This window comes from Xenopus laevis, chromosome 6L (assembly GCF_017654675.1).
Source record: "Xenopus laevis strain J_2021 chromosome 6L, Xenopus_laevis_v10.1, whole genome shotgun sequence".
In the NCBI taxonomy this organism is placed as follows: domain Eukaryota; kingdom Metazoa; phylum Chordata; class Amphibia; order Anura; family Pipidae; genus Xenopus; species Xenopus laevis.
Window position 1 is genome coordinate 41,089,055 of NC_054381.1, and position 13,527 is coordinate 41,102,581.

General features: G+C 35.9%; 1 protein-coding gene across 3 annotated transcripts in view; it reads right to left on the minus strand.

Moving 5' to 3' along the window:
- The window catches only part of igf2bp3.L (insulin like growth factor 2 mRNA binding protein 3 L homeolog), a 75,228-nt gene that overhangs the window by 42,849 nt on the left and 18,852 nt on the right, over window positions 1-13,527 (minus strand). For all 3 annotated transcript variants that reach the window (XM_018266309.2, XM_041565291.1, NM_001088283.1), the window contains 1 exon segment: window positions 2,480-2,528. In XM_018266309.2, coding sequence (XP_018121798.1) covers window positions 2,480-2,528 — 49 coding nt within the window.

A 13,527-nucleotide genomic window follows, 5' to 3' on the forward strand; every position in this document is an offset into this window, starting at 1 on the left:
CAGAACGGTCCTCAAAATGCTAGTTTATACAAGCAGGAAAGCTTCAGTCAGTGGGACTTTTAACAATTATGCTAGCAACTGACACATTTTATAAATGCCACAATAGCAGGCCTCTGATAACTTTAGATACATCAGGCATTTTTTTATTTATTAAACAATTATTGTATGGCCTGACAATTCTCTCATTAATTTCAAGTGTATGTAAATGGTAATTGTGCAACCTATACCCCCATATCCAATGTACTCCCCTTGCCATTCAAACAATGGCAGTGCAAAGAAAATAGGGACGGCGGATACCTGTGTATCTGTATACAAGAGGTCGACAAATGAGCAAATTCAGAAATATATAGCAAATAGATTTTAGTCACATGCTCACACAGACCAACAACTTTTCATGCTGCAGTCTACAGAATGGCAAGAGAACCACAAGGGTTTATGACCACATTATAAGCATCATGTGAACATTCCTGCGAACAACATGAGATCAACAGGATTTAGAAGAAACAGCAATAAATGAACAGTGACATTATTGGGTGTGGAATGCTGCATGCACTGTGTCATTTACTGCAAGAGGCAATTACAATCTGATCCCCAAGAATTGATGGTTTAATGATGGAAAATGATTGCATGTCCTATGCTACACCAAGGCATGAGGTGAATTACTACTACAAAAGCACCAATATATAAGACTAAATAAAATGCATGGAAAGCAACCAAAATACAAAGATAAAGGGTTCTTGTTTAGATAAGATGTAGATACCAGAGACATGAACATTGCTCACTCTATGGTGAACATTTTCCTTTAGCACTGGCATCTATGTTAAAGGGGTCCTCCACCCTAAGCAACTTCTCAAAATACATTAAAAATGTTCAGTAGTTTCAAAGTTGTTTGTAATTGCTATTAAAAGCAGTGTTTTTACATTTCCTGTTCTTCAGAAACATTGTTACAACACAGCTTAAAAAAAAAAAAAAAGTGTCCTGGAGAAGAACAGATTCCTCTTACAAACGTATTGTTTTATTAAAGAGTCAGAGAACTGAAATGGATACAAAAAATTATTTCAGTTGCTACATTTAAAAACAAGTGACCATTTTAAGGTATATTAGAAAGTTAAAATTTTTTCATTAAAATGTCAAATTTCAATAATTTGGGGGTAATATTACTGCATTAAGGATTTATGTACAAAAAAACATGGGAAGGAGTAATTCTTGGCAATAGTGTTCTTTAGCTGAAGAATGGTTAAGTTGGGAATCTCACCTTCATAATGTATCAATAAAATATGTGTTTCTAATACAAGCTTTAAGTACGTTGTAAGGAAAATTTAACTTTTAGGCTAGAGGAATATAGTTTGGAGAATTTTTGGGTATGTAACAAAAAGGGTCATCTGCAATAGCAACCAGAGTAAACTGTGTCTTTTACATATGTGGGTTTTTACATAAACCTGTTCTTATTTAGGGGTTGTGTATCACTATTTGTTATAAAGACTATTATCAAGTGGACTCACAAGTGAACACAGAATTGCAAAGTGACCGTCAGTAACACCTTTGTTGGTTTCTGACGCATATCCCTATAATGTGGGAGTCTTCAAACAAACTGTTGATAAATGCTGGGGGTTTATTGCTACAAAACCATCATCTCCAGCTCTTGCTCATCAGCTCCTCCTTCCACAGAGCACCTTCATCCTTTATAGCAGGTCTGTCCAACTGAAGGTCCATGAGTGATGGTGTCCCTTACATTGAGATGTATAGCCTACTATATGATCAAGATCTTCACAGACCACTATGTATGAAAAGACTTCCAATCCAACATTTCAAATCACCAGTGTGCCATTGTCCTTATTCAGATCAAAGAACTTCCAAGGTAATGTCGAATAACCACATTTTTACACAAAAAAAAAAAAAAAAAAAAAATATTATATATATATATATATATATATATATATATATATATATATATATATATATATATATATATATATATATATATATATATATATATATATATATTATATATATTATATATATATATATATATATATATATATATATATATATATATATATATATATATATATATATATATATAGATGCCTGTAAATATTGTAAGATGGCAGCAGAGAGCTCTAAGTTTTTTCTCAAGGCTGGTGCAGTTTCCCCAAACAGGAGCAACAGCCTGTGGAAAAACTAGCAATTTAAATCTGCCCAACATTTTGATACCCCACCCCCAGTGAATTAGCCTTTACTTGGCCTTTAAGAGACAGCCGAATATGAGAAATTTGACACGGGTAACATCACTAAACACATTTATAGTTATTTGTGGCTGAATCGAACTTAAAAATAGCATTGCGTTTAGGTTTATTCATGTTGCTTGTCAGGTCTGCTTAAAATGATCCCCCATAATTAATGCGCAGCATAAAAAAAAAAAAAAAAAAAAAAAGTAACAAACGCTTATTGTGAAAAAAATAAATAAATGTCACCTTACCTCCCACTGTAGATGAGGCGGTATGTTTCGTATCTGAAGCTTTCGACTCCTGAAAAATAAAACATTTTCACTGAAAATTGTAATTGTGACTAGCTGAAATACAATGTTTAATGTTACAGTTCTATATAAATTACATTAAAGTGTGATAGCAACACAAACAGAAAAATACAATTGTCTGTTTGTATAGGTTCACATAAATCCATAGGTTCTCATAAATCCATTCCCACAAATGTACAAAGAGTTCAGTAAAAGGCAGACTTAAGAACCTTTATTTAGGAATCACACATTCACTCTAGCTACTGGAAAGGCAACTAGCTATGAGCCAACTAATCAAATACAACTGCTGGTAAATTCCAATCATTCCTGGCTCTTTTGAAGTTCAAACCATTCAATTAGCTCACTGTATTCTCAGGGCTATTGTAGTTGGGAGAGGAGGAGGTTTTTTACCTTTTCTGCTTTTATGGAAAAAGTTTTTGCCCACCCCCCTCCAAAAAAACCAAACAAATACGGCAGTCTAGCATGGTAGTAAAGCAGTTAAATTCTTTGCAAGGAAAAGTCTTTTTTTCTGGGAGTTACAGCCAAATCTTTGTGGTAGGGAAGAGCTTGCTGAGCAAACTGCTCAAATGATGAACAAGTAAATGCCTGAGATGCCATTTAATCCTTGGGATTCCCAAGAATGTATAAGGTTTAAAAAAAAAAAAAAAATATCACTTTTATTGGCTGTTATTCATAGTTTACACATGCACATATGTAAGTGGGTGCACAAAATGTTTATTAAAGGTTAAATGTGCTGCAACCTAGCCCTAAATAAGAGTCTCATGCATTTGTTCAGCAAGCGTGTGGGAGTAAGAACGTCTATATTCTAGATCTATTTTTATATTTGATCTGTAGGAGAGGATAATGGTAGATTCTCCCTTTCAACCAATATTAAATGTATTATCTGCACACCATATGTTTAAAACCATCTAGCTGCTACTAAACATTACAAGGATAGCAAAGTATATGCAGAGTTCAATACATGCATTTGACAAACAGTCTGAGGGCTTTAGCCGTCTCTCCACCCAGTATGAAGGGGTTGTAGAACAGCAATACATAAGGAGAATTACACATGCTTCATTTTAATCACTCGTTATGAAAAGTGCTACTAAAAATATGAAAAAGCTTTAAAGAGTGACTGTAGCCCTTTGTCCAACATAAATTTAAATGAGACAATGTATAAATGAATCCCCCACCCGGAATTTTGTAGGCAATAATATAACATGGTGCTGATTTTACTTTTGGATGTAAATCAACATTATCTTCAAAAATGGCCTCTTTATTGGAGTGCCCCATAGATGTTCTTTGGTTCCTGTTTCAAATGAAGGGTGGCCGTGTCCTAATGGTCCCTGCCAGAAGCACAGTAGGGTCAGCCAATCACAGCCCTCTAGTCTTAGACGCAAAGACAGGCTTCAGTTCCCGATCAAGTCAGCCTAGCTGCAGATTGGTTCATATCTTACCATGCAGTGTGCTTAGTGCCGCCGGCTGCCCTGCAAAGCCTGGTAATGGAGGCAGCAGGAAATGGAACAGATGGGTGGCTAGTAGGGTTTTTGCAGAAATGTTCAATAAAGTAACTTTTTAAAGCACATTCCTTCTACATCTAAGAATTTAATGCACTGGTGCATTTTTTTTTTATAAGGTCTCCTTTAACTGCTACGGTTTGTGTTTAAACATACAGTACTTCTTGCAGATTGCTTTAAATCATGAAAACTTTATGGTTTTTGTTACTTAAGCTAAATAGGGAGACTGAAGTTACTCCATGTCTGGTCTTTGTGAGGTGGATAATACAACCAGTACTACATCCTCCCTACCATTTTTCTTTGGTAATCAATCTAATTATCTATCTTGCAAGTAACTCTCATCCCTATATGCATTGGGCATCTTAGCTACTTGCTAGAGCAACTGCTGATGTAGTGAAGAATTAAAGTGCAGCCGTCTGCCCTGGGATTCATAAAGCGTTTAACAACCTTTCCCCAATTTTCTTCAGATCATATGGGCAACAATGAACACTTCACAGACAGATTAAGGTTTTCTTTAGCGGCAGATTAAAATTATTTTATAGCAACTAAAGCTGGCCACAGACGCAAAGATCCGATCGTACGAATCAACGTACAATCGGACTTCCCCATCTCCCAACCTGCCACTAACCATTCCAATCAAATAAAGTACAAAAGAACAGATCAGCCGATGTTCTGCCCCTGACAGAAAGTTATGTCCGACCAAAGCTATTGACAGTCTCCCTCTGCAAATCATACGATCTGCAATACATGCAGAGACATTTCCTACAGCCGACAGAAATCTTTTAACCTGTCCGTTCGACCAAACGACTGATCTCCGCCGGACAAAAAATGTTGGGACTCTCTACACACATCCTTGATTCATACAATCAGATCTTTGCGTCTATGGCCAGCTTTAGAGTGCATGGCACTAGAGACTTTTAAAGCCACTAATGGATGATTTTCAGCACCTACTGCAAGGTAATATGGTTTCTCTATTCTTTTTATCCCATATAAATAGGGCTCCCTGTGTAGAATAACCCATCACAACACGAAAATCTGTAATACGCGACTATGCACATATAGAAAGCATCATATTTTATCCATGCCTATGTAATGGCATTCAAATGCCTGGATCAGTATTTGAGTACTGTGAAATGTACACAGAGGTAAGGCAAGGGGCTGCAACTGAAGCTGCACAGGGCTGCTGTACAAATATGTTCCTTTACAGAACAAATAAGTAAATGGCAGTTTATTTTTTTTATTTATTTTTTTTTACACACATCACACGTGCAAATACACTGTGTTAGAACAAGTTATTTTTTTTTAAATAAAAAAATAAGCATTTACAAAATAGGTTAAAATCACACAAGCAAGTGCACCACATAGATATAAAGGACATTGGTGAACAAGAACTTTGGGTAGTCTGCACAGACATGGAAGACATCCAGGGTGAATGCAATGTATGGTGGTCTCTAGAATAGCCAATAAGAGCACAAAATTATGGCGGAGGGGAGGGGCATTTGTAGTACCAGGGCATAATACCTTCACTTTTTTCTATTTGCCTATTGGAAAACATTAAACAGATTTTCCCTCTTGTATTGCTTCCTCGAATGTCTATGAAGGTAATGGTTCTGCATGCAGTTTCAACTTTACAGAGGACTCCATCATATAACCACAAAATAATATTTCCTTAAACTAAGCCTTATTCTGTTTAGTAAAATTAATAAAACTGCCTTGGTCTTCTTTATTCTTAAAAGGTCTTGAGGATGGATTTTTCAATTCAAAGCAAATTAGCAACCCTAAGGTTTGTAGAAAGCTACTGTAAAGTAAAATCCACAAACAAAACATTGGTTTCCCTAAATGCACATTTCAAGTAAAATTTATACAAGACAGTAATTTTAGTGACAAACATATTTTATGCAGTAAAATCTATTTGTTCTATTTCCTTTATGAGGAGGTATGATGGGGTGTATACAGATCCAGATAGTGTAAAGTTTAAAAGACATCTAAACCAATACATAATAACCAGAGGTACTGGTTGGATAAGCCAATAAGGTACATAATAGTTATAACGGAGAAATCAAAAACACACACACAAACACACACACACGGTCCTCTTAACTATGACCATTGCAAGGATGGCTGTTCTGCTGCAAATCTGCAGGTACTCGGATTTAATTTTTCACTACAAAACATAAAGGCAGGGTAATTGACTCTAGTGTGTGAATGTGCTAGGAGAAATAAATTGTTACCTTCACTAGAGCAGAGACTGATAAATCTGTGTAAAAATTCCCCTGTAAATTTGTTGGTGCTAGATTAACAATTAACAGATTAACGAAAGTGTGGATATTGCCAGAAAAGCACTGAACACTAAATAGATACTGCTAAACAAATAAAAAGTGGTTATGGAGGAAAGTCTGCCTACGAGGGCAAAATGAGGATGATACTGCACTAAAACCTCATTGTATTTTAGGGATGCACAGAATCCACTATTTTGGATTTGGCTGAACCCCCCGAATACTTTGCAAAAGATTTGGCCGAATACTGAACTCAATCTTAATTAGCATATGCAAATTAGGGATGGGAAGGGTAAAAAAAACCTGCTGAAAAAGCAGATTCTTCCTGGATTTGGTGCATCCCTACTGTATTTAGACAAAGTCGATAATTTTAAAAAAGAGGGAAACTGATCAGTTAATGTGTTTTCCCTTAAAACTATACAATGTAGATATTCTATGTTACCGTGTTGGCAGTTTTTGGGATGCAATGTCATGCATTTAAAAATGCTCACAAACTCAAATCACTGCCGATCCAACATGCTACAGACACCCAGCATACATAAGAACTGATAATAAACATGATTACTGCTAACCACTGGCATCTCTTACGTCAAAAACTGTCTATGGTATGGGTTTGCCAATTACAAGTGTGTTTTAGATAGAAAAGGAGGCCAACTAGAAATATACAGAAACATATGACCAAAATGTTGCAACATGTAATTATGTGAAAGTAAACCTTGCAGTAAAAATGTTTTAATTGTGGTATTCAAAAATACACCATCTGTACAATAAGATAGCTATAGTTCCTCATAAAAAAATTAAAAAAAAAAAAACCACATGCTGGCTAATATTTATAATATCTAAAGCATAGAAGCAACACAACCAGAGGGAAAAGATTTCACTATAAACCTGCATAAAGATATAAGCACAAATACTACCTGGTCACTCTGATTCAGCCAGACCTAACAATAGGCATAATCATTTAAGGGTTTCCACATTCGTAACTAAAGAGCTAAATTAAAGTTTTAGTTTTCAGAAATTATTAAATCTCTGTATTAAGGCTCTTACAGACGAGAGTTTGAAGCTGTGCTCCCCTGCGTTCCGGTTTTATGTGTTTTTTTCAATGTGGCTGTACTCACACAGGCGCATGTAGGCGCCGAATGCGCCTGTGTGAGTACAGCCCCATTGGAAAAAAAAAACCTGAAAGACAAGACATCCCAAAAATTCAGTACAATACTTGGATAAAAATGTAAAACAAACTGAATTACAAATCTGTCTATACAGGATATCTAGGACCTAGGATTTTCTGAACAAGGAATCTTTCCGTAATGTGAAGCATCATTTCTTAAAAGGTTACTACAATTAGGAATAAAAATTAATGTTAGTTATTAAATAAAAAATTGCTGCATGTTAGGGCACAGACACACGTGGAGATTTGGGGAGATCAGTAGCCGTCGCCTCTTCTTTGAGCGACTAATCTCCCTGAACTGCCTTCCTGCAGGCTAGAATCTAAATCACCAGCAGGATGGCACTCATAACACTTTGTTTTCCGAAGTTTCACTTTGGGCGATTTCGGAAAACGAAGTGCTCCAAGTGCCATCCCGCTTCGGGGGAGGGGGGTGTCACACCTGAATGTAGTGTAATGGCATTCTTTGAAACTGGGGTACAAAAAAAAAAACTATTCTATTTACCAGCCGTCTCTGAACCCAGGAAGCAAATTAATCTGTACTAAAACTTCTCTGAACTCATATCAAAGTACTAAGGCAGCCATGCATGGTCCAGTTGTCAGGAGAAATACTACCCAAATTGCTCACACATTTTTAGCAAACATTTTACAAAACAGCAATTACACCATTACCAATTAATAGCACCGATATTACAAATCAAGTTGCATTTACATCAAACGTATACCATACATGCTTGCCTTGGAAATTTTGACCCGGGGGAGGGGAGTGGAGGGGGGGAGAACACACTTGTTGGAGGTATAAACAAAAGCACAGGAGTGGTCTATAAAAATGTATGACAGTCAGTTTGGTAATGAGAAAATTAGCCCGTATGTGCCATAAGCACAGAAATCCTCAGACAATTTCCAATGCTCTGTGTCAGCATTTCTTTTCCTGCCGAGACAAAAATAACAGAAAATCTAGGATGACATTACCCTTATCCAGGAGATGGGTTCTGCCATATCTAGAAGTTACTGGCCTCAAACAAGTCCCATTCCTTCACACCTTGGGGAAGGTGATCCCTAATCGTACGAGGCAACAGAAACTCAACCAGGACCTCAACAGGCTCGGTATACACCTGCAGCTACAGCATATACAACAATCTGACTGAAAATATTAAATTCTAATTATCATTATTCTAATTATCATTATGGCAACCAAGGTCTAAACCTTTTAAAGGGGAACAATAGTTTAAGAGCCAGAAAGATTTGTAGGGCCATATTCCTAGGTATAAAAGCTTTTAAATTTTATATATAAAAACTCACAGTACAATATATTTATGGTTTGTTTTATTTATTCATTTTTTGTACGAGTTCCATAAAAAATGGTTTAGAATGGCCTTTTAGATTAGCCTTTATTTACACAGCCATGACATATACTTAATGTACATTCTGTAGTATATGTTTGAACCTTTGAAATAATCATCACATGCTATGGTTACTTTTATGAGGAGCCAGTTAACCTTCCTGTAGGTTTAGGAACATAAAGTACCTACCAGTCTAAATAATATTTAAAATAAATAAATAAAATAAATAAAAGTCTCATGTACATTACATGCTAACTTTATGCTGGTGTATAGAATACAATTAGTCGCTTTAATGAATTATGGTCATTGGGCTTAAATGTTTTAAATATTGCAAGTTGACACATAAATAGCATTTAACAGCATTGTTATGCACATTGCTTCTACACTACAAAACTCCAGAGATATTCCAACAACAAACAAGGCCCTTTACCCTCAAAGCAAGAAAAGGAATAGTCTGCCAGCCAGACAAAAGCCAGCCAGTTCACCCCCTTTTATTAAGCTGCCACACAAACACACAATTAAAAATTACCACGTGTGCCTGGATTACACTTAAATCATTGTTCAGTCTAACTGTACTTTGAAGCACAGAAAGTTTAATAGGAACAAAACGGAGTCTGAACAATACAGAGTAAACATCAGGCTCATGTTTGACAACTTAGGTCTTTAGCTTTTAACAAAATAAACCCAAAAATAAAACCATGCACTAGTGGGAAAATGAAAACTGGTTCCTGTTACCAGCTTGATTCAAAGATTATTTTTGTATTATTTTGTGGCTGCAATACGTATAGAAAACCCTTTTTGCAAAATTCTACTTTTAGGTTAACAGTCTGCATGCACATGTATTCCCTTTGAAAGTCAAACACAAAATGGGGGGGTTGGAGATCAAGACAAAGTAAATAGAGAGACAGAGGAGAACACATTGCGTTTGTTGCAGTGTCTGTACTGGGAGGATGCAACTGAGCCAAGGATACTATGAGTAACCCAACAGTTTTATTTCTTTTGTATTACAGAATTTTTCTGCAACTGAAGAGACTTCTTGTGATTTTTCCATCTATTTAGTAAAATTGATTATTTTGGGGAAAATCTATTATTTTTATTAGCCAAGTGATATCAATGGTGTGTTAATCATGAAATTTAGCCAAGGAGGCCTGTGTTTCTTCTAATTGTAACAAAAACAAATTCCCCATGGCAGTAGTCTGTTCTAAATGACGATTGCAAGCCTACGTTCACACTTCACAAAGATGTACATGTCAACTTCCTTTACATTGAACATCAGGATGCAGAGTTTCCTTTTACACCCCATCCCCCATCACCAAGAGCTATATAATCCTGCCCCTTTGGAAGTGCAGCAGCTTACGTTGCCTTGGGAACCGTGGGGCCCAATTTATAAGATCAATGGTTTGGCAGTAATGCAAAGCAGCCCCAGGCTGCAAAATGGGGATGAAAGCCCAGTGAGAGTCTTCCAATATTCCATTTTGCAACTTAATTTTGTGGTGCAATCCATTTAAAAAAAATGCGATGCAATTTAAAATTTCAACTGTATAGATGCCTAAAAATGTATGTATTTTAAAAAGGGCTGCAAACTAGCACAAGAGGTTAGCTTGAAAATGCCTCATATTTAAAAAAAAATAAGCCAATTTTTAAAAAATACATACAAAAACTATTAGAACAATAACCTGTTTTTCTAGCAATTTTGTAATAAGTAACTGATTGAAAAGCATGTGGCCATTATTTATACACACACTGAAATATTACATTGCTTTAATATATTTTATATCTATTTTGCAGACCTCAGAAGTCCACACAAGCTACCAATTCCAGGATAGCAAATAAAGAGAATATGTAGACTATCTAGATGCACCATGTTGACTTTGCACACACAGCAAGCAGCACTGGAACTCTTCTAGATCCAAAAACCACACACTTCTTAATCGTGGGATTGTGAATGCCTACCTACATATTCATTCAAGACACCGATAGGGATGCGTACACCCACTGTGGGATCTCATGTTCCAAATGATTGTAAATCTTCTGTTTATAACCAAAGCTTATGGTTAAACTTCACAGTATAACCTTGTTGCAGAGGTGTGTCAGAGAGTGATGGAAAGCCGCAAATGAGGTAAGAGCAAGCTACAGACAGACTATCCTTGTGGATTTTAAATATGAAATGTCTGTTTCGTGTGAAACAATGGCATCTTGTGGACCTCCGCACAGCATGTGTGACGTTTCTCAAGCTATAATGTTTCATTATAAGGTTAATTCAGAAGCTCCACTACCAGAGGGGCCTACAGGATTTTTTTTTTTCTTGCCCAAAAGCAGATATTTAATAACCCACTCAGAGCAAATTTAGGAAAGTGAATGGTATAGAATCAGATACACATGGATGCCAGAGCCCAGGCTAAAGCCAGAGTGCAGCTGCATCATTACTAATTTCATAAAGACGCACAATTATAATATGATAAAACCTACTTATGTATGTATGCATGCATGTATACACAAGTCCATATGTGAGGAAGAAAAATGCAGAGTGCCATATGCAGAGTGCCACAGAAATCCTAGCAATGGGCCATGTAAAAACGGTGCACTATATGATTACACTATCAATCTTATTTTAAATGTACGCAACCTGTACCAACAATAATAAATGCTACTGTATAAAAAGCCAGAGTCAATATCTGTATGTAAGCCAAGAACTGAACTATTATTTTGCAGAGATCTATAAGCCAATAACAAATTAAAACCCAAAAAGTAGGAGATTCTGGGAGTTGTAGTTCAATATAGTTAGCCAGTCTTCGGCCCATTTTACAGTTCTTCACAGTTTAATATCCACCTGTGCCAGACTTTTTGCTCCTTATAACTTATATAGTAGTATAAAGCAGAAATGCAGGTATAACTGCCCCATACATTTTATAAGTAAAGCTTTTATTAAGGCAAGTCACAGCATAAAAAAAATCTTCACTCAAATGTCAAACAAAGGGAACAGCACTTACAGATAAGACTGAAGGGAAAAGAAGACTCCTGTGTGACAGTTAATGCTGCAGAGATTTGTAGCTGCTTCTTGTTGCCAACTACATTACAGGTTTTTTTGTATCTAGGTGGTAAGATTGGATTAGCATAGGTTTTCTCCATAAAAAGTGTGTGTGTGTGTGGGGGGGGGGGGGGAAGACACTGGTCATTAGCCAAACAAAATAAGGCTGGGACTATGCAGTTCATTATCGCTGTCCTGTGCAAGTCCTGCTTTGTCACCAGCCTGCCTCCATACAAGAAGCCTGCCTCCATACAAGACCTTCCCTAGTGACTGTTGCAGAAGGATTTCCTGACCAATATAAACTAAGTTAGATAAGGTGACTTGGTTTTCAACAGTAAGTCTTTCCAAAAAAAATAAACACTATACACAAAAAAAATTTAAAAAAAATGTATAAAGTACTACATTAATTATTATAATACCAAAATGATCCTTTACCAAGACCAGTGAGCAAATTGGGTCCCCTTTATAACAATACACCACAATGTAAGCTCTATATAAAGCAAAATAGACAATATGTAATAATTCCACACTTCTAGCTATGAAATTCATGTTTAGAAAAAAAATGATTTGTAGGCTGTGGAGAAATGCTGCACAAGCAAAACCTTAAGGGGACATTGCAGAAAAAAAAAATTACAAATCATTAACATTTGCATGAATTCTCTTCTTAAAGGGGTGGTTCCCCTTTAAGTTAAATTTTAGTATGTTATAGAATGGCCAATTCTAAGCCACTTTTTAATTGGTCTTCATTATTTTCTATAGTTTTTTTTTATTTGCCTTTTTCTTTGGATTCTTTTCAGCTTAAAATGGGGGTCACAGAACCCATCTGAAAACAAATATACATTTATTGATAGTGCTACTTTTTATTACTCATTCCTCTATTCAGGTCCTCTCCTATTCATATTACAGTCTCTTATTCAACTCAGTGCATGGTTGCTAGGTTAATTTGGAGCCTAGCAATCAGATGGCTGAAACTGTAAACTGGAGAGCTACTGAATAAAAAGCCAAATAAACTACAAATAATAAAAACCAATTGCAAATGGTCTCAGAATATCATTCTCTACATCATACAAGCAGTTAATTTGAAGGTGAACAACCCCTTTAAAAAGGAGGGAGAACACAAGTCATACAATGAAGAAATCAGCAAATTATAAAACACACACCAACAAAATCATATGCCATAGAATTACTTCACAAGTTGCTTCAAATGGGTTTTATCGCATTGGCATAAGACCATTGGACTGTTGGTGAAAGCATGAATATTTTCACCCTCTGGAGACAAAAAAAATATTTAAATGCGAGTTTGAATTTCAGGATGTGAACAACAACAAAAAAAAAAAACTTTTCAATTCAGAAAAAAAAAAAAAAATTAAATACAAAACAGCAAAATTGTTACAAGAATCCATTTAACTTGATCCTAAACCCCCCCCTTTTTTTTTTTTTTTTTTAAATAAAGCAGCAACACATTGTAGGTGTTTCTCCTTTAGAGTGCTACATAGCACTAATGACGACGCAAGACATTAATACAGAAGGAGAGAAGAGCCATGCTAATGAGACATTTATATATAGAACTCTGTTTTTTCAGATAATCTTTCTAGACCCCTAGAGGTGTGCAAGCAAAGACATACCTAAAGTGAAATTTAGGTTACACTATATTTTTGGCACTATACATTTAAGGTTTTT